General features: G+C 47.0%; 2 protein-coding genes across 2 annotated transcripts in view; one reads left to right on the top strand and one right to left on the bottom strand.

Annotated features, from left to right (window-relative positions):
* Positions 1-108: 108 nt before the first annotated feature.
* On the bottom strand, positions 109-23,108 carry git1 (G protein-coupled receptor kinase interacting ArfGAP 1). The gene is made up of 21 exons (XM_008299955.1): positions 22,739-23,108; positions 19,129-19,262; positions 18,537-18,649; positions 17,509-17,614; positions 15,877-15,963; positions 15,625-15,755; positions 15,407-15,501; positions 15,180-15,222; positions 14,489-14,515; positions 13,847-13,895; positions 13,278-13,350; positions 12,600-12,697; positions 11,616-11,727; positions 10,583-10,707; positions 8,488-8,640; positions 6,918-7,265; positions 5,576-5,656; positions 5,055-5,131; positions 4,688-4,861; positions 3,810-3,873; positions 109-3,707 (listed from the first exon to the last, which is right to left on the bottom strand). The coding sequence occupies exons 1-21, from the start codon at positions 22,788-22,790 to the stop codon at positions 3,492-3,494; spliced, it is 2,358 nt and encodes a 785-aa protein (XP_008298177.1). The 5' UTR covers positions 22,791-23,108; the 3' UTR covers positions 109-3,491.
* A 1,355-nt stretch (positions 23,109-24,463) lies between these two features.
* ankrd13b (ankyrin repeat domain 13B) overlaps positions 24,464-27,625 on the top strand; it is a 44,585-nt gene continuing 41,423 nt past the window's right edge. The window contains exon 1 of the mRNA XM_008300004.1: positions 24,464-24,571. Within this exon, the coding sequence (XP_008298226.1) occupies positions 24,464-24,571 (108 nt within the window). The remainder of the gene's footprint in view (positions 24,572-27,625) is intronic.

Raw genomic sequence — 27,625 nt, 5'->3', positions numbered from 1 at the left:
TTGAGGAGCTATGTCCAGTGGTACCATCTAGTCCGGCCTTTGGTGTTCACAGTGACGGGTCGAGCTGTTAGACTGGATCAGCACACTGACAAATGCAGACAGACGCAGGACAATTAAACTGTTTTATTATTTTATTACAAATGTACAGCTTATGAGTTTCCATTACGATTGACCTTTTAAGTCGTTGTTTTCTCTACTTTATACAGTTTTAACGTCTTCTGTTAAAAGATAACTCTCCCGTCACCCGTCTCCCAAAGTGTAGCGCTGAAGACACACAGGGACGGCGACCGTGCGCGCCGCCGCTGAGGATCAACAGAGTGTTTGTGTTGGTTTAGTTCTGGTTGCAAGGCTGAATGTCTGTACTTGTGCATGACTTGGTCCAACTGATAAGTTCAGGGTGTGTGTGTGGGATTCTGGAAAGTATGTGCTAAGTTCTGGACATGACGACGGCGTAGAACATGTGATGTGAGCTGACGGGAAGCATTAAACATTCACACTAGAGGCACCCGATGTAGCGTCCGCTGGCGGGGGAGGATTAGGCTATGTGCATTGTAGAGCCTCCTCCTGCCTTTGAGATGACTGTAGTGCTGAGCCCAAGTGTGCTTCAGACCCGTCCTGTGTCCCATCCCGAGTCAGATCCTGCATCCTGCACCTAATGTACTTGAACTAAGACCTTTGGAGAGTGCAGTACATAACGTAGATCCTACTTTACCCAGCTGGTGTTTGAAAATAGTGCAACTAAGACCGAGCTGTTGAGTAACCGCCTGCATCAACCTGTTGGAGCCACTCCTGCCTCTCTGTGGATTCTAGTAGGATCATGAATATGTACAATATGTCTATGTAGGAGGCTAACACCACAGCATGACCAGACTCACAACACCTAAAATACCTACAAGTACATCAGGTGGCAAGACTTTAGAGCTGAACGAAGACTTTGAACAGATCTCACAGCCTGAAGCCCATTTAGGCAAAACAAAGAAGAGACAAACAAAACCCTAACATATAGCTTAGTATAAAATATAGCATGAAAATATATGTTCATATATATGGCTCTACTCTAAAACTTGGGCATCATGATTGAAGGGACTGGCCCGTGAGTGTGTGAAAGTCTGTCTGTTGTCTCAGCAGTCGGTGCGTCGCTGGAACTCAAACAAGAGATGAAGATGATGTGCAAAGGCATTCAATATCAAACAATGATACATTTCAAGAGTCTTCTGGACATGATTCAACGCACAAGAGACACGTGTGCAGCTCTGTGAAAGACTGACAGATGGTCAGAGCTCCCAGGAAACAAAGCAAAGCAGGAATACAGTGGACAGAAGAGCTGAGGGAGGTCTGGGATCAGCTCAGTGTCTGGAGCTCATTACAGCTTTGTGCTGTAAAAGGTAAAAATGAGATGCAACTGCTGTTTGACCTCATCCTTCAACGTTTCAGTGAGTAATTAATGTGCAGAAGCCTTCTGATTACAGACAAGACCGATGCAGGAACTAATGAAGCTGCAAACACTTTGAGAAACCAGTTGCAGAATAACAGAAGTAGTGGTGGACCTAAGCTAGAACAGGACTTCTTAGATTCAATCTTAATCTGTACTTACAGACAGAACCATGTTTGTTCGGCACCGTGCAGTGAGCTGTAAATGTTCAGGAGGCTGACTGCGCTACAATTCTAACAGAAAATTGTTCCCAAAGCTGTCTCCTGTTGGCAGAGTTCAGAGACAGAGAGCTTGAAGTGACAGCTCCCAGATCAGCCGCCGCCGCCACCGAGGAGTTGGACAGAAGTTGGGCTCGATTGTGCTTGCCAGACAGTTTTAGAAAGAGAAAATAATACATGGCAAACTAAAGCCAAGCACACGTGAGATGTCTGAATGTGCCGCAAACATCTTCCCACAGGAGAGAAACGCGATGGGAGCGTTTGGCCATGTGCACGTCCAGGTTGCAGAATGCTCTCCACAGGTCCACCTAAAGCTGAGCTGCAGCATACCAGTGTGTCGCAATCCACCTAAGGGGACTCAGCATTCGCTATAACATGCATGTAAATAATAGCTGCTGTGTAATAGAAGCGTAAACAGCCTTCGAGCAAGACCGGGTTAATCCCCATACGCAGACTGGACCGAATGCTTTTATCCTGCTTGGCACTGCGATGACGATGATGAGACTGATTCTGAGATGATTCCACTGGCTCTGTTAAATGAGGCAAACTGTAGATAAATCAGGCGTAAAATGACAGCTGAGGATACATGAAAGAGCGTTTTGATCCAGGTACTGTCACGATGCACCAAGGGGCTTCCGCTCTGACACAAAATCAAAACCAACAACAAATGTCCTGAACACGCTCCCCCTTTGGCAACTGTTCACCCCTTGGCCACGAGACACATCACAACATGAAAAAAAAAAACAAAACCTCAACTGTCACCCACAAAGGGAGATCTTGAGAAATGTCGAGGACCATTTCACAGACTATTTTTACGTGTGCATGTTTGCTTAAATCCCAGTAAGAGGTTGACACATACTCCCAACTGTCTCCCTATCCAACTAAATAAGAATCATATTTGAGACAATGAAAGAAACATAAACAGTTAAATCAAAAGGACAGTCAGTAAAATTATCAATAAAAAAAACAATAGGCATGATAAAACAATAACATTAAATCACAATTATTCCAGTGTAAGTGTTTTTGTAAGTCAGTAAAAAAGTATTTTTGTCCTCAGAGGTGCAAACCGATCCGATCCGCATATTCAAACGAACAAAAAAAAAAAAAAGAAACAGAAGAGAGAGGAAAGAAAACCAAACATGCCAGATCATGCTGTGTACCACCGACGACAGGGAGACAAGCTGGAGCCCCTGTGGAGGCGTCTGGAGCCTGGCTGAGGTGTGGGTGGAGACAGATGCTTCCAGGAGGTCCGTCCTGCAGCGCCGGCTCATCCCTCTGGGACGGCCAGAGGACAGACGGACCTCAGCTGGGAGAGACAGAGGGTCAAAGGACAGAGGACGGGAGAGGAGCAGCCTCCCAGGACGGCGACGTCTCGGCCAGTCTACCTCCCTCCCTCCCTTGCAGCACACCGTCTCCCTCCCCGGTCGGTGTGAGCGGGGAGAGGGAGGGACGACGAGTGACAAGTGAGAATAAATAAAGCGGTAACGTTTCAGGACCCGGTCCACTGTACATCGCCACCGTTGTGTTTGCTCGTCACAGTTTCAGCAGTTCATTATACACATGATTCCAACAGTCTACTCGTGTTGTTGCAGGCTGTAGCTCCCGTGTTGGATCCTTCCCTACTTTCACTTCTTCTCTTCATTGTAGTGTTCATATGAAACAATCAGCTCTCTTTGCTTGCTCTCCATGCATCGTCCAACCTTTTCGTTTCTTCTTCTACTCCCAGTCACTCCCCCTCCTTGTCCTCCCGTCTGTAGTGTGATCATCGGTCCCTCCCAGAAGCCCCCGTGCATCCATCCTTTCTCTCCCCCTCGTCCCTCTCCATCCAGGCGTTTGCTGGGTCACTGTTTCTTCTCGCGAGTGGTGATGGTGACCAGTTGCTTGGCAGCCTTGGCGATGTCGTAGGCGCACTGGATGACCTGCTGGGTAAGGAGCTGGTAGTCCACCGCGGGGGCGCCGGGCTCCGAGGGCGCCGCCTTACGGCACTCCACCTGCAGCCGCGAGGCACTGGACGCCAGCAGGCGGAGGGAGCAGTGGACCGCATCCAACGCTGGGCGCTGTAGAGACAGGAGGGCAGATAAAGCTCAGCACGTGTGGAGGATGGATGGAGGGTGTAAACAGATCCAGAGAGAAAGCAAACACTAGGATGGAGAACTTACTTTGGGGAAGAGTGAGGCCATCTCAGTGACCGCAGAGTGGATCTTCTCAGAACATGGAACAAAGCTACGGAGAGAAATAGTTTAACTTGGTCATCAACAACACGGTCTACTGCTCAATGATACTCAGCTAGTCTGAAGTTATGGATATTTAACCCTTATCTCTACAAGCATCAGTACATAACTAAAAGCCCACCAACAGTGACCAATGAGAGCACCGAGTGAAGGGACTTGGGGACTGACTTGCTGACGGGTGATTCATGCAAATATAAGCCAAGATGAGCTTCCTGGAGACATTTTATTTCAAATCTGGCCTGGGAATGCTTTGGGACGCCTGAGGAGAAGTAGGAAGGCTTGTTGGAAAGAGGGAGGTCTGGACCAACATGCTCAGCCTGACTCCAGATCAGCAGTGGACATGGACTGAAGGATGGAGAATGAAGCCTCTCAGTCTGATCAGGACAGAACATTTCCAAGAACCTGAGTTTGTGCAGTGCAGCTGTTAATCATTTTTAAATGTGACAGAATTTCAGACGGTTCTTGCTACAGATGCTCATGTGGGTCGATCCAATTAGGACATGTGCACCAACAGCTGGACACGGATGGTTACTCTAATTATACGACGTTCTGGTTCATTTGGAGGATGTGTTCCGTACATGCACAGTCGATCAGTGTCTCAGTACGCCATAAATACACTCTACTTGTAGCGCCATAGCGTGGGTACAGGCTTTGGGACGATGCAGCACTGACGTTAGCCAGTCACAGTCTATTTCACTAGAGGACCGCTAACGCTCACAGAAATGGGAGGGATAATATGGCTCAGGTTGCTCGTTAACAAGAGCATAAATTAGAAGGAATATAAAATGTTCCAGTGTTGGGGCTACCTGTCGTGTTTGAACTCCTGGGCGGCCCGGAGCAGCTCCTGGATGTTCTTGGTCACCTGCTCGGTCTTCAGGATGACATCCTCGGTGCAGGGCAGGGTGGGGTCTGGCTCCCCGGCGTCCCCTCCACCCTCCTCAGACTCACCACGGCCCTCCTCCTCACTGCTGCGGCCCATACTGACCAACACATTCATATACTTTAAAGCCTCGTGTCAAAGATGTCACATTATAAACACTGAATGTTCAGCATCTTAACATTTATTAATAGCTGTTAGTGAGGATCAGTCAGAAACCAATAAACAAACCTATTAAAGAACCATAGATCTGCTGCCTAATAAAACACCTGAGAACAACGTGGACAGAGTCTGACCTTAGCGACAGGTCGTACGTTTGTGTGTTGTCGTAGTCGCTGTCGGTGCCGCTGCCGTGCTTCTCTGGTTTAGCGACCTGAGGACAGAGACACCAGCTCAGTACAATGAACACACCACCTGCTCCTGCAGAGCCTAATGGATAGCTCCTTTTACAAAGATCACACATTAGGGTCCATTTAAATGTAATGATTTCTGCCGGAGGTCACTGTAAATCAGCAGCTTGTCTGTGAATTGGATTTTCTCAGGTCGGTTTGAAGAAAAACAAACAAACCATAATGATCCAAATCTGCAGCCAAATGAGTAAAAAAAAAAAAGAGTACTCCTTGTGTTTGGTTTCTGAACATTTGTGCTCTGGACTAGATCTAAGAGATTTTCTGGAACTAAAATGCAGGATTTGGGTCATTTTTCCAGGCCCTTGCAGTGTTTGCAGAAGACAGATTTGACAAAACAATATAAGAGCATAATCGCAATTTCTGAAAGGTCAAAAAAGAAGCAAACAACCAAACCAGCAGCAGCTCACCATGTATCTGCCCATCTCCGTAGATCCAGAGAGGTGCTGGCCTCCGTACGGCGATGGACCCCCTGAACCACCCTTCCTCACCTGGAAAGACAGAGGTCCACAAGATGGAGAGGAGAGATGGAAGAGTAGAGATGAGAGCAAAAACAGGGGGAGAAGGACAGACCAGCAGGAAGAGATGGATGATCGATGGAATGGGCAGAGAGAGGAAATGTTTTATAAACAGCAGAAAAGGAAGATGAACGAGCCAGTGAGAGCAGTGCCAGGTCAGCTCAGCAGCTCACCCGTCGCCCCATCACCACTACATGAGCTCTGGTTTCTAACAATAAAGTTCTAAAGACACTGTCAACTGAACTGTCTGGTGATCACACAGCAGCTAACAATAAATCACTAGCCACACACTGAACACTAGTGTTGATCTCCAGTACTAGAATGTGTCATAAGCAGAAGTGATTTAGTGAAAGAGACGCCTACATTTAGGATGAAATGGAAAACAATGCAATGGCAGACATGATGCTTACATCCAGAGGATGCACGGCTGCACTGCAGTGAGCAAAGGACAGACAGGTGAGGAGACAGACAGGAAGAAAACAGACACACAGGTAAATCTTTGTGTAACGGGGTGGTGGAGTGGACGCCATCTTATTGTCCATGGTGGTTTCCATGAGACTGGGCGAGGCTGGGTGTGCTGGTGAGAGGTGTGTGGATGCTGCTGCTGAACTGGTGCCTGGCTGGCTGCAGCACCACAACCCTCCAGAAACACAAAACATTCAGGATGGATAAATGTGGCTGTCAAACTGGAAACATACTTCTGTGTGTGTGTGTGTGTGTGTGTGTGTGTGTGTGTGTGTGTGTGTGTGCGTGCGTGCACATGCTCAGGAGTGTGTGTGCGTGTGTGTGTGTGTGTGTGTGTGTGTGTGTGTGATCCCAGCCTCTCCAGGATAAGCAGCTGTCCAGCAACAGGAGAGCTAACTGGGAGGTCAAAGAGGACTGAGAAGGTCAAAGGGTGCAGAGCAGGCTAGAGCACGAAGCATCAGATGCGTTGCCAGGCAACAGAACAGACGAAACAGTCTTTTCTCATCTTTCTCCTCGAGGTCACACTTGTGCACTTCACCCCCTGGTCGGGTCAAATCATTTTGGAGACATCAAAACACTCTGATATCAGGGTTTGTGCACAACTGGACCTTTGACAGAGAAGGATCGGGAACTGAGATGCAGGGAGAGAGAAGGGAGAATAGAGATCAGGACCGGACCGCCACCCGCTAATTAGGCCGAAGATAGCCAATCAGGGCCACCGGAAGGAAGGTGGAGAGTGGAAAGGGCCGGATGGGGGGTTCTAACTTACGCTGGGTGTGTTGAGGGGCTGCAGGCGGGCTGCCAGGGAGTCCAGGGCTGGGGGCCCGTGGGCCGTGGGGTTAGGGGCCGCCCCCGGTATGTACAGGGAGAAGGCCTGCCGCTCCCTCCGGTGGGGATGTGAGTGGGGGACGACCGAGGAGGGCACCGTCAACCCCGGGGGATCCGCTCCTTGTCCAAACCCACCCAGTCCCCCCCCACCTATTCCTCCTCGCATCCCTCCCCCCGGCCAGTGGCCTCCTCCCCCACCTCCCCCCGGCCCCCCGACCCCATGGCCGGCTGCCCCCCCAGCCTGCTGGCCCCCCCGGAGCGCACTGTTCTCTGTCTGCATCCGGGTGATCTACAGGAGAGGAGGAGCAGGGGGGATGAGAGGATGGAGGGAGGGATGGAGGGAGGAACATGGGGAGGTTGAAGGGAAGGGAGGGGGGGTCAACTGAAGAGTCAAAAACAAGCATCCATAATCACAGGTTCTTTAAAAGGCTGCACACTGTAAGTCCTACGAGTCACTGCTGGGGGGGGGGTGGTGGTAAACACTGGATCAGCAGGGACCAGGCTGAGCATCGGGTGACGTGTTAGACACAGAGGTCGCATTCAGGGCTCACCGGGGGACATGAAGGCTCATTAGCACTCAGGTACTGTTCACTACCACCTAATCTGACACCTTCATTTGTCATTTGCAGTTTGTGTTCCCAGGTGTTTGCTTGTGGAAGATGCATGTCTGTCACGCCGTCACTAAATCCTCTGTGATGTGACAAAAACAACACATGAATGGATCGTGGGTCACATGAGGCGACATTGCTAACACGGTGAGCTAACAGCAACTCACAGGAAACCAAAAGATGAACAACAGATGAGGGCCACCGACACTAAACTAAAAACGACAAATAAAATGAGAATACGTGGCACCAGGGCCTCACAGGAGAATGGCAGCTGCCTGAGCTTCTGGGTAACTCTGTCAAATGTCACCAAACACATCTTCCAGAAACAGTAGTGGAGGAGAGTGACACCCTGTCAGAAAACATCTACCTGCAGAGATAATAATACATTCAGGTGTCTCTCCATGGTGTTGCCCTGCTTCTGTCTGAATCCATCGTCCTTCTCCGTCTTAGTCATTTCTGTTTTTTATACATCACAGCTATCTAGTCTCCTATCTGATTCTATATCCCGTCTTCTCTGTTGTTGGTTCTTCCTTCATCTTTCTAATGAACAACTCAACTTTCACTGCATCATGTCATGCCACGTCTCTCCAGCTCCCCTGTTGCTTCCTGCTGATATTAAATGAAATGTCAGCTGACAGCCGGGTGGTTAGGGAGCCATCAGGTAGCTCCACTCCCAGCCGACTGCACCTTCACTGCCTGTCACTCTGCTGCTCCCCCCTCACTGCTCATATCTGGTAAAGGCAACACAACCAGCAAAGAAAAGCATAAATGTCTTCAGCCCCACTTTGTGCTTTCTCTGCAGCGTTCCTCGGCTGCCGATAAGATCCTCTATTGTCTCAGCTGCCCTGATTTCCCTGAGTGGTCTCTGCCATCCTCTCGTTCTGCTCCCTCCAGACTCCATACCTCCTTCTGCAGCCGCCGCAGCTCCTCGCTGAGGTTGTTGTTGACCTTCATCAGCTGCTGCACCTTGGCTTCTGAGGAGGCCAGAGCCTTCTTCACCTCCAGGTACTCCTGCAGGGTGATGGGGCCGTCGGACAGGTCTGAAGAGTCCATGCTCTGGATAGACATGACATGCAGACAGGTAGAAGGACGGACAGAAACACAGACAGGTGGACAGGCAGGTAGAAGGACGGACAGAAAGCAGACAGGTGGACAGAAAAAAAAGTGAGGACACTGTCAGTGTGATAGTTGTAGATTATCTGACTTATGCATTCTAATTTAACCCTCTGGTCTCCTGGTACTCTCTGGGCCTTTTCTGCTGCCGTCTCACGTTTCCTCACTGTGGGTTCCTCTGCAGTAATAAGTTGTGTTCCTCCACAGAAGCAGCACAGCCACCATTAGAAGTAGATAGAACTCAAAAATGTCTTCTGTGCACTATGACATGGCTACAGGGACATAAACACTCAGAACTGAATGGGGCTCCACCTTTACTAATTGACTAGGCCTCTCTACAACCTCTACAAAGTCTCTATCACACTCTAGGACAACATTTCTGTCTCTCAGCAACTTGCTGACAACTTGTAATCGTGTTATTGATCAAGTACGTTTTATTGACCTCTCAGTCTGCGCTGCTCTGTCTTCACCTAAAACTTTTTGCCACAACACAGAGACATTCATTTCCTCTGATTTGCACTGAGCAGCTGCTTCCTACAGCATCTGGGTCCAATGGTCCATGATTCTGAATAACACGGTACAGCCCCTGGTGTCTGGGTGCTTCGTTTCGTGGTGGATCTTCTGTGGCCTCTGTTTGGGGGGATGGCTTGTTCGGACTTTTACTATGACTGGTGGAGGAGCCTGTTCCAGACCCTGCCTGTATCCAATCAGGGATGATTGGCCTGGAGCTCCTGACCTGCTCGTTCCTCTTCCCTCCTCCTGCTGTGGCTGATTGGACCGTCACCTACTTCCCTCTTCCGTAACAGACACGTAGATAAAAGTCATTTTGATGAAACCATTATTTTCAGCTTCGACCTCTTTGCGTTTCCTGTTTGTCACACGTGATGCGTTCCAGGACTGTTGTGAATTCAAAGATTTTCTGTTTCTGGCTTTGGTAAATGGTGTCATTTTGTAAAGAAAACATGCCTTTAAAGCCGCCGCCGGTTTAGGGATTCTGAGGACAATATCATATATCATTCTATGGTACATGCAGTGTGTAATTTGTGTGTTTTCCTGCAGAGGTAATGTGGGGAAATGAGCTATGAATTGATGCTTTGTCGGCTGTGTAACACAGAGCTGACGGCTGTGAGAGGAAGAGGGCTGGATCTCCCACATATGGACAGTAGAGCCTCAGTTCTTGCCTTCAACACACTGTCCTCCCCCACTTCCTGTCACTCTGAGGCCTGTTCAAATTCATCCCTCTACCACTCCCTAAAACCGAGCCAATAAAACATCTTTTATACACGGCTCTTCAAAGATCTCTGTCCACATCGTACATGAATGGTTTAGTTTCCCTCTCCAGACACTTCTTTAATCCTCATATGGAGGCGGGAGGGGAACCTGCTGTTTGTTTGTCAGAGTTCTGCTCAGTGATGTAAACACGTCTGCAGGAAAATATGATGGTTCCTGGTTGAGCAGTTGTTTTCTCTGTCATTTCTACCACTCCCCATTTGTTCCTCTCTTCTGTGTTACTCTCTCCTCCCTCTCTCTCTGTATGAACAATGCCTCTCTGACAAGGACCCAGAATAGCTGATGATGTCACTCAGGAACTATGTGGCAGCTCTGACCGGCCAGTTCCCTGCAAAGCATGCTGGGAGAAGCAGTCACTCAAGAGCACACAGTGGAGAAGCTCTGCTGGCTAATACAGCTGCTTTCTGATGCATTTAGAAATCCAGTGAGAAGAAAATGACTCAACTGTTGATGTAAAAACTACTAAGCAAGCATGAGCAAGCTGTGTATCAGCAAATTTTGTCACAGAAAAGTAATTTTGACTGCAGTAAAGCAAACTTTGTGGCCTGTGTGCCTGTGGTAGACCGTCCTAAACAGACAGTGTGTGTTGCTTTACCTTTGCTCGGTTGCTGCGTTGTGTGTTGTTGTTGTTCTGGGCCGTCAGCTCGCTGTCTGTGTCTTCATCTGAAGCTACGCTGTCGTAGTCATGCTGGTCGTCATCGATCCCCAGGTCCAGTGGGTCTGGAGAAAGGAAAAATTAGCTCATACACTTCTCTTTATATCAGTCCTTCTCACTAGTAACTAATAACTGAGTTCAGATTTCGTTTTTATTTCCTACAGAGTTACATGCTGGTTTATCAGAAAAACAATTACCTGACAAGGAAAGTATCTGACAAACTTCTCTACTCGTAAAAATACAACATCTGGTTGGGCTGCCCTGTTTATCAAGTATTAATCACAATTTATACCTCCTACATGATGGACTGCAGTTTTGACAATTCAAAACGTGTGCTCCGCCCACAGAACACTCACTGATATGTAAACAGAATCACTGGTTTGAACTCGAGGAACATCTACTGATAGGCAGATGTTTGGCGAGGGAGGTATTCTGGGTACAACTGTATTTATATTTTGCTTAATTAAAGTGAAGAACAGCATTTTAAGTCTATTTTGGATACAAGGATTTTTAGATTAGCAGCGATGCAGCAACATGTGGGTGAAAGCAGTGATCTGTTTATCTGTAGTGAAAGTAACATCAAGAATATGTTGCCCATGAAATCAGGAAAATAATCACAGAAGTAATTGTGATCCAAGCATCGATCAAACTAATTGTGATTATTTTGATTCTGACTGGTCTCTTTGGCCGTACCTCTGTAGCTGTGACAGCTGATCTCATCCTGATTTTACACTAAATTATTAGATTGGTTCCAATGAACCAGCTATAATCACAGCTGCTCCTAAAATGTCTTATTCAATCTTTAAAGCTTCTTGTGATACAGAAACCTATTGGTTTACGTCAATAAACTGACATGTACAAAGCCACATTTGTAATCAGTTTAGGTTAAATAGCCCTAGTCTTTGTTTTGTTGTGTTTTTGAAAAAATAAAAGTCTTAATCCTAATCCGTCTACTCCTTCCTCTCGGTCTCACCAGTGGGGCTGCTGAGACCTTTTCCCTGCTGTCTCCTTTTGGCGTCGCTGAGGATGTCGATGATAAGCGTGGCAAACTCCCGAGCATTGAAACGGGCCAACTTCTGCCGGCCCTGAGAGGAGAGCGAGCCAGGAGTTAGCACTCATTATTATTTAAACACACGCATGACTGCTGACATTCAGTAAAAAGTCTGTAAGTTCTGTCATGAGCCATGTGGAGTACAAATACAATGCAGCCCACAGTCAGCGGTTCAGTGCCTGTGTGACGACTGTGGTCAACTACCATGTGCTGTGGAAAAACACAGTCATCCTCGTAACACACACACACACACTCACGCACACCATCACAGCTGTGCTCACACACACACACACACACACAAACATGTGCAAAGAAACATAAACCGTCCAATTAGGCAAGCATGCTGGCATCCGCAGGAGAAAGCAAAAAGGTCAGTTTCTGTTTCTACCAAAGTGCCAGAGTGGAATCATTGCACAAGCCGATGCGTTCGCTGTGGGAGGCGCAGTAAGGTAAAAAGTTCAGTTCTAATTGTGTGTTGTGTTTTGCTTCTGTTTTCCACCGTAAATAAATAGCAGTTCCTGACCACAGTAAACTGCCTAAGTGAGGCAGAGCAAACGTGGCGATGTGGGAGTTTCTGTCTTTACGTGCTACAGTCAGTGTTTACACCAATGAGAAGCTATGTGAGTGGACATATGGGGTTTCTCTGTCACACCGAGTGAGGGAGAGCGGAGGGGGCACGAGGATTACTGGTTCCCACAGCTCAGAACATCCTAGTTTCACACTCAGCCTCGGCTTCCTTTCAAACATTCACTGTCAAATTGTCTGAGATGGAACCAGGCTTCACTCTGTCTTTCTGCTTCAAGGTTCTTCTGTCTTCTTCTTCCTCACTTCTGTTGCCGTCTACAGGTCAGTGTGTGCGTGCATGTACTAGTCAGTGCAAATGTGCATCTGTGTGAGTGTGTTTACCTGATTGCGCGTGGCAGAGTATTCAGGGTTGACGGGGAGGAAAGGGACCGCACTGCGCTCTGTGACCAGAGTGCTGTGGTTCTGGGTTGTGAGCCACACTAGACACAAAACACAAAGAAAAATGAGTCTGAAAGTGTTTAAGCAACAAGATCACTTTGACTAGAGCATGCGCAGCCACCCACATCCAACGTCCGTCCACACACGCACACACCTACACACAACTACACACACCTACACACACACACACACACACATCAGGCTGCTGTGTGTCTGCATGTGTGTTGCCTGCCACTTACCTTCCTGTCAGAAAGCACACTTTCACTGTGGCTGTTACTGAAGGAAAGAGAGAGAAGAAAAGGAAAAAAGAGAAAGAGTCGAGGAGGAGGAGGAGAGAGACTGAAGAATTTGTGAGGCACTTCCTCGCTCCGACTCTCCTCCTCCTCTAGCCACACTCTTCAGCAGGCATTTTCCTTTTCTCCTCACTCTGTCCTTCACATTCACTCCCTATTGTCTACTGAAGTGCTGACTTCTTCCTCTGCACATCTCTTTCTCTCTGCTGTGAGGTTCTCTGGTTCTGTCAACATTAACTTTATTCCGTATAGGGGAAGTCAAACACACACAGACAACTGGACCTTACAGAGGACATGAAAAAACGAGGACAGAGGAGATGACGCTCACCTGCATCGTTTTCTCTGCGATCCACCTCGTCATACACGTCCATCGCCAGCTCCTCAAACAGCCGATTGTTGAGCTGCCAACCACAGATACGTTAATGTCTGTTCTTACATGTCTGCGTACATATGTGCTATCAGAACACATCACTCAGGAAAGGCAGAACAAAAGTAGTATGATATGGAGGCATCTGGGCAGGATTTTTTAAGATTATACTTGGCGTGCTCCCTCAGTTTCACTCAACCATCACATTCTTTCACAGAAGCTGTCATGATTTATGACTTAAGCCCTTCAAATGTTGATAAGCGATCATCAGATTCTGAATTACAAGCTTTGTGTGGGGCTTGACAGATGGCCCAGGAGAGAACAAACAGGATTTCGACGAGGAACAGAAAATCTGGCTGTTGTACCAACCAACTTTGCCCATTTTTTCAACCAAGACCTTATCTTTTTACATTAGTTCCAAGAACCCAAGAAACTCGTCTCAATCCCCGGTCTATAATCAGATACAGTCTGTGGCCCTGACTGCCGTGGAACTGCAGTATAAACATACGATATCGCAGGGCGCAACTCACCGCTTGGAGCTTCTTCTTGGCAGCCTTGGCCAGTTCTGATAGGTCCAGGCTAAAAAAAACACAGAAGAAGACAATGAGACAGGATCACAAACTTAAGAGTGGAGTAAAGAGACAGATGGGGAGGAAGACATGGAGATGGAGACGGGAGCGAGGTGAGGAGGTGGGAAGGGCTTTGGCTAGAACAAGGGAGAGGGAAGCTACACTTTGCTGAGACGTGTTGGGTTAAGACAGACTGCTCTGAAGGTGGCTGTTTTTGGAAACTAAAGTTGTAAAATATCTGCATATATTTATGACAGAGTCTTTTTTTTTCTGTATGATGTCATGTATACCAGGTTTGATTACAAACATATAAAAGAGCTCTATGACAGAGGCTTCACACAATGATTACATGCTCACATGTATGTAAATATGTGGAAACGCCTGCTCTGATTCTCTCAAACTCCTCCCTACTCTGCGCTCTCTTTCTTCTGATCAACGTGTACAGTTCTGCTTCGTTGTGATAACAGTTTAATGCCAAATACTCTTCCCTCTGTGAAACCAGAGACACAAAAGGGCAACACACAGACGGCGGGGTAGCAGAGAGAGGGGACTGGAATGGAGAAAGAGGTTCTGGAAAAAAAGGAACAAGGAAAGTAGAGATACCTCTGTGTCGGGCACTTAGGACGAGCTCTGGCTCCACCAAGCGCAGCGAAATGGAGAGAACAGAAAACGAGTGAGAAAAAGGAAGAAACAGACAGAAGGAAGGGGAAGAGAAGCCACATCAAAACAGCTTTAATTGTTGTTATCCAAAAGAACCATTCACCAGAACAGAACAGATGCAAGTGGAGTTAGACGGCAGCTCAGAACTAACAGACTTTGAGGTGCGTTTGATTTGGCTGCGGAACATTTGTGAATCTAATTTTTTGAGCTGCAGTTAAAAAAGAAAAAAAAAACATTAAATATCTGAAAGAAGCTGTGCCAAGTGATGCTGACTTGATTTATGACGGCCTGACTGCTGCATCGCTCCGTTCAGCATCAGTAAGCCGAGCACATTTCCAGTATCAGCTCATTGCAGTTACCAGGTTTTACAATAAACATCCAGCTTAATAAAGATGCCAAAGACCTCCGTTATGGGTGGAGGGACGTATGCTGCGGTGCCACCCTGTGGTCAGAACACTGAACTACACCAGTATCAATGAATCCACGCCAGAGTGAAATGAAGCAGTCACAGAAGAATGGCAAGTTAGGCAGCTGCAAGGACACCAGTACTGACTTATTCATGCAATCAAGCCACACCGTGCAGGAAAAACAGGAAGTTCATCAGACATGAGAAGAACATTCAGGTGGTCCATACCTGTCTGCCATCTGAGGAATGATATAATGGCCATTCTTGTGATCTATGGAGGAGGAGAGGAGAGGAGAGGCAGTGATGTGATGAGGAGGAGAGGAGAGGAGAGGAGAGGAGAGGAGAGGAGAGGAGAGGAGAGCTCTTAATAACTGGACAAACACTACACTATGTTACTGAGGTCATCTGCTATGTTTAGGGCACGTGAGAAGCACTTAGACGGTACATGGGCTCACCTGGACGCCGGCCACACAGGTAGAAAGCTAGCCTGTCCGTCAGCTCATACTGACACTCCACCAGACGCTCTGCTAGCTCTATATGGCCCGCCTGCCTGCAACACACACACACACATTATTCTATTTTTATTGTTTTGCTTTCTTCCATCAGTCAACTCCAGTGACATGATCTGATGCGAGACTACATTAGAGAGCCATCTGTGTTCGCTGTCCTGTACCTGGCGTAGTCCATAGGTGTGCGTCCGTTGATGTCCGGTGCTCCAGGATCTGCACCATACACGACCAGCAGCTCAGCTTGCAGGATCTGGCCAGCCTTGGCTGCAACATGGAGCGGGGTGGTGCCTTTCTCCTGGAGGTCAGGTGGACACACACATCACACAATCAAAACTAGAGGCCTCGCATAAAGAGAATAGCTGAACAGCATGGCTCACTGCTAGATGGTGTGAGTCAGCAAGTAGATCTCTCCTGACCGGGTGGAAGAAGTTAGCCTGAGCGCCAAGGGAGAGGAGCCGCAGACACGTCTCTAAACTCCCCGTCCGCACACTCGAATGAAGTTGCTGATAGAGAAAAACAGAGGCCAGGTAGAGAGAAGAGAGAGACAAAAAAAACAGAGTCAGACGTATAAAGACTGAACATCCTGGAGACAGAAACAGGCAGAATTCCCTTATTAGCCCAGTGGAGCTCCACAGCATTAGAGATCATTATTACATCCTGCTGCGTCACTCAGACCACTTCCTGCCAGGGGGTTTACGAGGGAGAGCGAGTGCGTGTTGGTGTGAGCGCACATGTACGACTTCATGTGCAAGGTCTCCTACTGGCATTTCTAAATGAAACAACCTTTGTGCTTGGACATGCTGTTCCTCAGTATGGCTGCGTCCATATGGGCTAATTAGCCTGAACTCATCTCAACCCTCATCTGTGGACCGAGCTATATTTGCGCACAGGTAACTAATAACACTACTGGCAATCAGAGGCAGATTAAACTGCAGGTTAAATCAGCCACTCCAGTTTCCTGATAGACTTTATGGCACACTATGACACCACAACAGAGTGAGTGTGCAGCAAACCTGCACAGTGCACACATGTTAATCAAATCAATCAAATCAAATCAAGTTTAATTTCATTTTGCTGTACATACACAGTAGTACCGTAAAGAAACAAGTAAAGAATATAAAATAAGTAAAGAAACACTGGGCAGGGACACTGAGAGGGTGATGAGTGAAACCAAGTCATCATTCTGCACTGAGACCAGTTCACCACGACATTAAACCACCTGGTTAATACGGTGTTGTGCCACTGACACAGCCCTGGTGAATTAAGGCCTAGTCTCAGATCTCTCCTGTGGTATTAGGCACCAACACACATTTTCAAAGTCCTAGTAATGGCGAGGCGGGGCCTCCGTGGGTTGGAACTGTTCCTGAACAGTGTTTGCAGGGAGGCAGGCTGCATTATCCTGCTGAGAGAGGCTGCTGCCATCAGGTAACAGTGTGGCCAGGAAGAGGTGTACGTGGTCTGCAAAAATGCTAAGGCAGGTGACAGGTGTCAAAGCAGCACCCCATCCACCAGGACCCAGATTTCAGACCAGCTCTGATGCTCATGTGAACATTGCAGACATTTCCATTGGTGGGTGGGGTCAGTACTGGCCCTGTGACCAATGTGTGGCTACAAAACGCTGCAGAGCACTGGTGGTTCTGACAGCTTTCTATCACAGCAGCATCAGGGTCTGCAGCAGTTTGCTCTACAACAGCTCTTCTGTGTGATCAGACCACCTTACACTTCGCCTTCTTTCTTTCTTCTAATGCATCCACTTCAGGCACTGATGGACACGTGATTCCTAACGTATTCACCTCTTTGACAAGTGCCACAATAACAAAAACATCTGTCAGTGCCTTTAATGTTGTGACTGATTATGTGATCAGCGATAAGAGAAAATGCAGTATTAAATTTACCAAGGACAAAATACGTTTTCTGCTCACTTAAACTAAAGCATTCTTTGAATTATAATACTTCCTCTTTATAATATGTTGTATGTACCTGCAAATAATCTCTCCCAGCAATGAGGCACAGATATAAGTCCGTTGCTGTGAAGTCCTAAGCCTTACCTTACTGAGGTCCTTGGTAGTGACACCGTCGTCATCGCGGCAGGGCAGCTTGTGCACAAATGCCAGCATCTGGTATTTGGCTCTGATGAACTCTGACTTGGTGGGACTGCACAGGAGGAGAAGGAAAGATGGTGAGCAAAGGTCACGGCCCTCAAAAGAAAGCAAGTTAATGTGAATATGCCATCACAACTGCATGACAGTCTGCTACACACAGTAAATGTTATTCCTGATAGGCACTGGGGATTTTTGTTTTGCAATAAGGGCTTCAGCATCATGACTGCATCCACTAATACACAAACTTCTGTTAGTTTTTGTTAGCACAGGTAAGGTGATTTGTATTTGACTGAAAAGCAATTTGTGCTTTGATTTCACCTTTTTCTTCCTCTTCTTGATCCTTTGTGCCGAGAACCTATTCTCTAGTCTCACCTATTCTCTCATCAAATGAGAATTCTTGACTCTGTGGTTAGACGCCAGCGACGCTTCTTTCTCTGCGCGAGGCCAGAGCTGGGTTCCTGCACGGTTTGCTTCGTAATTACAAACATTGCAGAATAATATAGAAACTCCCCGCAGTAGTGGACAATTGATTTCCATAATAAACCGGAGCTGATGGGTTACGACTAGCTCCCTGCTTGTTTTACAAACACATACATTTGATGTAAGATGCAGTAACTTTTAAGATGCTGTCTACACTACACTTCCAGATTTGTGTAACCTGAAAGAAATGAGCAAATATTTTTCCTCCAGGCCCAATTCTAGATCTTATGACTCCCACAGCTATAAACCTAAAAGCACCAACACCAAGTGGGCAAATCATAGCCTGTATTCAGTGATACAACAGAACAATATTCATTAGGAAGGTGATCCATTACTTTGAGCAAACTGTTTAGAGAGCATTAAGCAACAACTGGGTGCAATTCCTTCCACCACTGAAAACAGCAATTACGTTCAGAGAGGGACAATAACATTTGTGTGTTTTACTGTTGTTCTCAGTGTGTTCATCTTGTGGGGAGTGTAGGGAGTACACTTACTGGACCTTGTCCTGGGGGTTCGGTTTCCTTCGACCGCTCTGCACCTGAGCAGGGTCCAGGAGACTGTGTTCCCATATGGAGTTGGCCCCGTTACTGGCCAAGGTCTGAACCATCTGAAGCACACACACACAGCAGTGACTCAGTGATGATGAAGTACATTTTGTTAAGGCCACAGTACATCTCTAACGCATATCTGTGTGTTCAATGCTGGAATCGGAGATGGTTATAGAACCGATACAGCCAAAACCTCCCACACTCGTTTCATGCCTTCTTAATCACAGAATAAAGCTGAGGCAACACGAAGCTACTCAACCTGCATTTTGGACGAACTGAGACAAACAGACATGGACAACACCAGACATGGATACTTAGACATGGACAAAAGCAGGATAAGCATAGAATTTAAATACCACAGAGCAAAAGCCAAACTTCTCCCACAGCTATGGGGATGCATTTACATCCTCTGTGCTGAGTCAGATTCTATACTAGTCCTTCTTTTTGTGGCACTATTCTGATGCTTTGGATGCTGTATTTGCTTTTATGTTACGAGTCCTTCCATGTTCCCATCTCCTCCTCTTCTCCCCAGCCTTACCTGCAGGAGTGCGGGAGGCCACCCGCTGTGTCTCAGGTGCTTGACGACGGAGATGTGGCGGCCTAAGCTGCGGTGGACCGAACAGCATTCATCACAGATCAGGACCCCTCGGTTGATACTGGTCCAGCCTGGATCTGAGAGGAAAACAGAACCACACAGATGGTATTACAGTCTTTGTAAACACACTGTGTGAAAGACACACAAACTACTCGCTAGTTGTTGTGAGCTGTTAAACGTCCACCAGTGGAGGGCTCTGTGTCAGACTTTTCTGAACAGCAGCAGGCTACAACAAGCTAACTAACAATGTGCAGCAGGCAGGGCTGAAGGTCAGAGTCAAGGCAACAGAACATTGTTCTACCCTGTTATACTTCACTGGTCTGGCCAAGTATTACAGGAACATAGAATATAAAAAACAGATAAACACACAGAAAAACCCCTTTCTGACAAAAGACACAGTCCCAAAACGTGCATGCTGCTACAAGCGCATACATCCGACATAAGCTCTGATCTTTGAGTCATAAGCAGCTTGGAATAAGACAAGCGGAGCCTCACTGGCTCCAGCAAACGTTTCTGACAGTGTCTGACTTTTCATGTTTTAGTCTCTTTGGTGCAGTATTGCAGTGACGTAGAAAGTCCTCAGGAGAGAGTCACTTTTTGAGTACCTGGAACTTATTTTTAAACAGGAACAAATGAGTGTGAATGAGGATATGAGGGGAAGCAGCAAAGGCCAGTCAGGGTTCTGACACCGAAGAGTCAGAGAGTCTGGGTCATGTTTACGCCCTGAGGACCCTGATGGGATGAGTGGCTCACAACTAACACAGTCTGCAGCATGAAAACAAGCATCCCGCCACACTTACATGATTCATGCACAAACACACACATATCTATTATCTGCATTAGTCGCTCTCAGGCTGGGATAAAACTGTCTGGGCTTAGGGTATTAATGGAGCTAAAATAGTCCATCATCAGATGAACTGACACGCTTTAAGTCTTTTTGCCTGCAGAAAAAGTAGCAGCAAATGCAAAATGGCTTTGACAAGAGCTATAGCCTAGTTTAGAACAGTAGCCCGTAGGCTTTAAAGGCCGGACTGCAGCAATTTAATTCCTTAATCTGTGTAATAAATATAAAAACTCCCACAGGCTGGTCTATCTGCTTGGCCCGCTGGATCAATACGAGGCTACACCATTAAGCTATTCGACCTGGATAGACTATTAGCAGTGCTGTATTGGCCAAACCTGCAGCATGACATAATTTTGCCTAAAGTTAGCCTAATTCATCAATAAAGTATTGACACTTGTTTCTATAAGTGTCACTTAAGCGTGCATAAATGTGCAATAACTAGCAGTGATGGTAACTAACAGCATTTAAAATGTGGGAAGCTCTTGCTGCAATCACAGGCTGCATGCATTTACATATTCTGACTGGTTACTGGTTAGTTTCTACACAAAATCCTACCAGCGGCTGATTCATAGTTCACCGGAGGAATCTCACAGCTGCAAACAGCCATTTTAATACAATATAACATAACAATAGTCAGTCCATTTGCTGGTCCAGGTCACTATTTGGTTAATCTATTTTAGTTTCTCTGAGGTTTTGCATTTAACAAAACAGGCTGCAGCAACAACAGCAGCAGAGATTGATAATCTGACAAACACATGGATTCAGCTCTGTATGCTTTCACAAGAGTCTCCATCTCTCAAACAATTGCATCTGTGCTCAATAAAGGGTTTACTATCATGACGACATGATTCATCGTCGCTATAAACTGTGCAGATTGCCGTGGTGTGACATTAACGCCTCCTGAGGCTTGGCTAGGGATGGGAGCATCAGTCGTCCTTTGTAGCCATGCCATGGAGTCATCCCCTGGTAGGACACAAAGCTGGTAGCAGGGAGGTGGCCTGTCACCAGTGGCTAGGTCAGCATTTTGCAGAATGCACTGCGTGTGTGTGCATGTCGCCGTGAGGAGGGGCTGCATGCAGAGGGCTGACGGTGGGAGAAGACACACACAGCTCGGAACAGGTACACTCACACCCACCGCAAGAAGATAACCCATTTACTCTGAGGAAGTAGTGTCCTAGAGCACTTTTGCAAACAGGATTATTTTCTCAGTACATTAATTATTCTGTAAGTTGTTGCAGTAATAAAGGAAAGCAGTCTAATTGGGGCTGGTTAATGCTCATCCCATCTGTAAGTGGGAAAAGCATTTGAGGCGACACAAGAAAAGAAGCACAGGTGATGTAACATGTTAGTAACTGTACAGGTTATAGGTTCAGATCATAAATGAGCAGCAAAGTGCAGCTAGTGAGGTTGTGAACCCTGAAAAGTGAGGCCTTAATGCTGATGAGAGTCTGCAGGCCCAAACATACAAGTATGATCAGGGCAGCAGCTGTGGGGAGAGCAGCTGTTCTCATACGTGTACACATGAATGGATGCAGGCAGCACATCACTGTGAGTCAACTAAACATGAGAGCATGCGAGGCTGCAGGACAGGAGCACAGGGAGGGACCACCAGGCCATGTTCTGGCTTCACCTCCACCTTCACTGTCCACAGCACAGGAGGGCCAGGCCAGGTGGATCCAGCCCACAGAGTAAAGCTCATTGTAGTGAAGATGCATGTGGCCTTCACTGTACGGACTGTCACATGACAAGTGGACCTACTCCTCTCTACTCGGGTTGGATCAGCTTAAATGTGCCCTTTACTATGTCTTTCCAGAGCATTTGCTTCTGTGCATTTCCTTGTCTCCAGCTGTACGTTGGACTGGCTTCACTGCTCCACTTTAGCAGGGCTTCAATGAATCACTGCTCAGCTTCTTCGTGGCTAAAAACGTGTAAACTGAAGAGAAGACACTAAATGTTAAAGAATAAACCAAGCTAAATAAATAGAAACGCTCCCTGAATAAGTTTTTTCTTCACAATTTATTGTTATGAATCTAAACTTAGCAGATGATGCCTCCTGGCTGCTAGCTGAGGCGTTAGCTGATGCAGCCTGGCGTTAACTTGCGTTGAGCAAAAGTTAGCTAAAGTAGCTACCGCCGTAGCTAGGCTATGTGTGTTAGGGACACTAAATCAGAAAACCATAAAAAATTATAAACCGTAAACCCTGCAGCCTGAAGTCAGTAAGTATACAAACACAACCCTGATAGTGTGTTGGTACGTTCAGCCTAAACCCTGAATATTAGCCCGCTGCACAGAGACTCAGAACCAGCAGCTCGCTAGCCAGGCTAAGCTAGCTGGGAAGTCTGCCCCGGTCACTGGAACCAAAACAACCGCGGCTCCCGGTGGAAGCGGCGTTAAACCGACACCGTCCTCCGCTGCAGCTCACCGGCTGCTCCTCACACACGGTCCCGCTCACACAATCACTAACACGGAGCTGCTCGGCGAGCTGCTCCGGCGCCGAGCGGCTGTTAGCTCCAGACAGCCCCGCTGTGGTCACACGCCTATTTTCACTGTTTATCTGGGGCCTACGCGGCGCTTCGGAGCCCTGGCCGTTTTCCTGCTCTGCGGACCCGCTGACAGTGACAGCCCCGGCGGCCTGTTCGCCAACCACGTCGCCCCACCGACGTATTGTTCCCGCACAAAGGTCTATTTTGGGCTTTTTCCTTCTCCTACCTGGCGCACTGCAGTCGGCGCAGACTTCTGTCCTCTGCAGCTTTCTTGACATCTCGAAAGCGGCTGAAATCGAGAGCTGGATGTCGGCGGTGATGTGAAAATTCGCCCGTCTTCCCCCGAGCTACCGACCGACGTCTGCCGTCAACCGATGCGGCCCCTGAATCCCCGGAAGCCGGGCGGTGCGATGTGCTTCCCCGGCCAGCTGACAGTAGAATGTCCCGATAATTCCTGCGGTGTCTTCGGCCACCGTCGCTGCTGAACTCCGGGCCGAGTTAGGTGGACACGGCCAGTGTGTCGGTGTGGAGCTCGTACCGGAGCATCGCTACCGTAAATCTGTTCGCTGCATTAGCTGCGACCGACCGAGAGACGGCAGCTCTCCACCTGTCAGACACACACCCAGGCTGCACCGGCAGAGTGTCGGCCGGAGCGCAGCGGATTACCGGGATTAAAGCAGAGGATGCAGACGATAAACCGCTGTTGTCAGGTGTGATTAAACATAATATTAATATTAGAACATCTTCCTCCTTTGAACAGAAAGTCAACGACCAGGGTCAGTCACTGACTTCACTGTGAACAGCAGAAATGCACATTATTAACATTTATAGATAAGACATCAGATAAATAAATGGAACATGTTTGTTGCTGCTGTTTTAATCATTAGTCTGTTTTTATTGGAGTCTTTCATTGCAGCAGAATTGACTACATTTTAAATTAAAGTAAACATGCAATTTCAAAAGATAAAACCCACTAAATAGAAGCCAATAAAAAGGTCACCAGACCAAAGCACCAGACTGGACTGATACTCAAGCTATGATTTAAACTTTAAATGTCACATTCAGTTTAATTCTGAAATGATTCATAGACTAATATTGTGTTGCTGCAGTCACTTGTGTAGTTTTGTTGTAGTTGCTGCTGAAAGAGTCTCTTCACACATCCATAAAGCCCCACTGACTCACTGTGCACTTTGTTCCAGGAATACACTCCCCATACAAGTCCCCATGCAAATTTAAAATTCCTGGGAGCACCTGTGCACACACAACAAAACATAAAAGCATGTTGTGTCACAATATGATTTAAAAATGATTCCCACTGAGACCACAGCACACATCCAGGGTGTGCTGCCCACTACCAGCCAGCCCAGGACTCATTTATCACCCAGAACTGATGCAGTGAAAACCACAGATCACTGCTAAATCCCTGCATGCTGTTAATGCACTTCCTTTTAAACATATTTTTTCCGTTTCTGCGGCTCTCTTTCATGATGCATGTGTTCTATCACACCATCCCTGACAGCCGATTGGCTGAGTGTGCGCACATTTCATTGCAGCTTGTCAACGCATCTCTCTCAGTCACCACCGGATGGGAGGAGAGGAGGAGGAGGAGGAGGATAGATGTGTTGGAGTAGGCAGGGGAGGAAGAGAGAGAGACACAGAGAGAGAGAGAGAGAGGCAGGAGGTTGGAGGAACGGGTGGATGAGAAATAAAGGTGTAGCCTGTGATCCACGGAGACGACCAGGCGAGGGGGTTTCTACCTCTAACTGATCTGTGAGCAGAGCAGCAGTGAATCATCCTCCCTCTGCGCCCGACGCGTGAGGTTGCCCTGTCCGCCTTCGGGCATCAGCGCCGATCAAGGATGATAGGCTTCAGTGTGTAGCGTGAATTCCCGACAAAAGTATTCTTGCGATCCACAGCGAAGACAGAGGAGGAGGCAAACTATGATCCGAGGATGATTTCTGCCAAGAAAACTCCGGAGAAGAGTCGTTATCCGATCCACTATCTGGTGTGGCACAACAAGCACCGACAGCTGGAGAAGGAGCTGGCAGCGAATGAGCAGGTGAGACGGAGAGGAGCGATCCGACACCAGAGCCAGGCCCGAGCTTTATTACAGCCGGTTAAATATATATGTGTCGGTGGCTGGAGATGAGGCTGGTGTAGATCCTCCTCATTCACAGCCTGCTCAGTGATAGCGCAGTTAATTGTGATGTGCTGGGTGGAGGGAGACACTTGTAGCCTTAACCATGTCGTGAGACTTGCACATTTCCTCAGTGTCACCCATTTTTACAACCATTTCTGTGAACACACGGGCTTTTACATGTTGCGTGCTGCAGAGGTTGTGACTGATCCTTACTTCCAGTCATTTTAACATTTGCATTCACAAGTTATCAGGAGTTTATTCCTGGAAAAAATTCAAAGTGCATCCTGACGGTGTTGCAGTGTGTCCCTGTGTGTTTGTGTGTAAGCAGCATTATTGCTCCATCTACTCAAAAAAATTGTAGGCTCTCCACCTTCCCACCAGCACCTCAGCGTGTGTGAGTGGGTGAGACAATGCGGATACTGTAGCATGTGGGCGAACAGTTGCCAACCACCACAGTAAATACAGTCACAGAACCACTGAGGTGTTGTTTTACCTTATGGGCTCCGGGTTTGATGGATGCAACAATCCCTGGCACGGATGGTTGTTTTCTGGCACTGGTGAGATGATCGGCTTGGGGTGAGGGACCAGATAATGTGAGGAGAATACTATAGTGTGTGTCTGAGGGAGTGGGAGTCTGTGCAGAAGTGTACATGCTTGTGAACTGAGACTCTTTTTTTTGTAGCACTTTCCATTATATAAGAGATGTGCTGCAGGTTAGCAACAGATCTGGAGAGCGTGCATCATGCAGCGGTCTCAAGACATCTCATTTCTACACGTGTGCACACACTTGCCCACACGCCTGCCAACGCATGCACACCCTTACCTTCCCGTGGTTATAGAATCACCACACAGGGAGATTCTCTTCTCACCAAGATGTGCTGCAAGTGGAGGCAGCGATCAGTCAGTTCACCACGATCCCTGCATTTACAGCTGAAGGAGGAGTGTGGTGGTGACACTTAACCTTTAACCATAATTGCTGCTGGGAAATACATGGCACAGCTGACAGGGAAGAGGCCGTAAGGACACACCTCTGGTCTTCAAGTCAGTGGAGATGGTAACACTCTGGGTTTCATACACAGAGGAGATGTGAAAAGAATAGTACGAGACAAAACTTCTCAAATCCTCGTATCATTTTGTCATCTGCACTGTTTCAGCATTTAGTCAAAATGAGTCTTCGCTGGTTGTTTGGTTTCTTTAGATTTATATCTTTTGCCAGTAGCTACTCTTGCAATGTCGTCTTGAACAGTGGCGGTCCAACTCTTGACAAGCACCGGATGGATTGCCATTAAATTTAATGCAGAGCAGATGTTCCAGCTCTCCAGGGGATGAATCCTAATGGCTTTGCTGATCCTCCAACATCCAGCTTCAGTTTTCTGTCCAGTTCTTTAGCCAACGTCAGGCTGCCTCTACCACTCGTGGCCAATATCCCGACTGCTTCAGCTGCATGGGAGATGTATGCTGATACAATGTGGGCCCCTTCAGTATTTGAGTTGTTTAACCAGATCATCTTATCAACGCAGTCCCTCAACAGAAGATGTATCCATCATCAACACGTCTGATGGCTGCAGCATGTGGAGATGCATGCAGACTGGATGCTGAGTTTCATGATTGAACTCTCTCATGAATGCAGCTCAGTCATGATGTAACTCCACCTTGTTATAACTAATGAAGTGCGATATGTGGTGTTTACAAAAAGAATGAAAATGAAATCACAGTTTATGTTATTATCACAACCTCTTGGCCCCTCTCTAGTCATGGATCACAGCCCTACAACACATCTTCTCGTGTAAAATTATGTATTTTTTTAGTTTTTCTTCATGAGATTAGTCGCTAAAACGGTCTTGATGTAACTCTGCGTGGCTGCTTCCTCTGGCATGTGTAGGTTTATAGTGCCCATGCCTCTCTTCTTGCTGCAGCTGAAGCACACCAGCTCTCCTATGATTCAGCTCAAACACTGTTAGAAATTCAGCGATACACATTAGGACCAAAAACTAATTCTGAAAAGAATATTAATACAGAAAGGCCCAGCCTGCAAGATCACAGGATGGTTCCTTAGGTTTGTTATGTACGTGGCTCTAAGCACTCAGCCATGTTGTTGTTAACAACGTAAAAATGTGACTTTCACCAGACATGGTGTTTAAATTCAGAACTGTTGGATTATTATTTCCTTATTTCCTAACTTCCTGCCTTGTGCTTTTAATTTGGTCAACGTCAGCACCTTTACTGTAAATAAAATTTCCCATCAAGTTCTCTAAACTGAAACTTTTACTGTGTTTGGTTTACACAGATATAGACCCAATAAATTAGCCTTCACATCCCCACAGTCATTTATTTTTCAGGAACCCTTGTATCTATAAATATTTTATGATGCAAATTTTATTGCCCTTCTGCGGTGCATTTGAGCCCAGAACCTTTAAGTCATACCTGAATCTTAATATTTTTATAAACTAAGCCAAACATAATGACTTGTAGGTACTCTATGTTCTGTACCGTTTCAGATCTGTAAACATCTCAAGAACTAAAGTGCAGATTACCTTTAGTGAAACAGCGTGGCCGCTCATCCTCCTCTTGCTTGTGCATAACTTATTTTTTATTGTAGTTGTTAGTGTAGATCTAGAGGGCCTGTCTCCAGCAGCTATCACAGTTGATATATTCATGTGTTTCATAATGTTGTGTGCCACGGTAGGAACAACCTGACGAAACACAAACACGGTGTGATTCCACCTCTGTGTAGTTTCAGGTTACGGTAAATCATACCATCTATTTCTTCTGCCTTCTGCCTGAATTGGATTTCATAGATGACATATTTTTTTACTTGAATGTGGCTTTAAAACTGTTTAACGGTGTCAAATAAAGCTCCAACAAAATAGGAAAGGTGAAGAAAGTCAGTGAGCGTGACGTTTCCCATTTGTCAGAACAACCATTATTCCTGGCTCTTTTCACGCCAGCTCCCGAGGCCTCCGATAGACCTCC

The sequence above is a fragment of the Stegastes partitus genome, unplaced genomic scaffold (genome assembly GCF_000690725.1).
Source record: "Stegastes partitus isolate 25-593 unplaced genomic scaffold, Stegastes_partitus-1.0.2 Scaffold32, whole genome shotgun sequence".
NCBI lineage: Eukaryota > Metazoa > Chordata > Actinopteri > Pomacentridae > Stegastes > Stegastes partitus.
The sequence above is the reverse complement of the archived record's forward strand: the minus strand, read 5'-3'. Positions and strand labels throughout refer to the sequence as shown.

Coding starts and splice junctions, on each gene's coding strand:
- git1 (XM_008299955.1), bottom strand. CDS start 22,790: ATGTCAAGAAAGCTGCAGAGGACAGAAGTCTGCGCCGACTGCAGTGCG. Junction 14,516..15,179: donor ATTCCTCAGATGGCAGACAG/GTATGGACCACC, acceptor TGGTGGAGCCAG/AGCTCGTCCTAAGTGCCCGA. Junction 8,641..10,582: donor AACGCAGCAACCGAGCAAAG/GTAAAGCAACAC, acceptor ATGTCTATCCAG/AGCATGGACTCTTCAGACCT.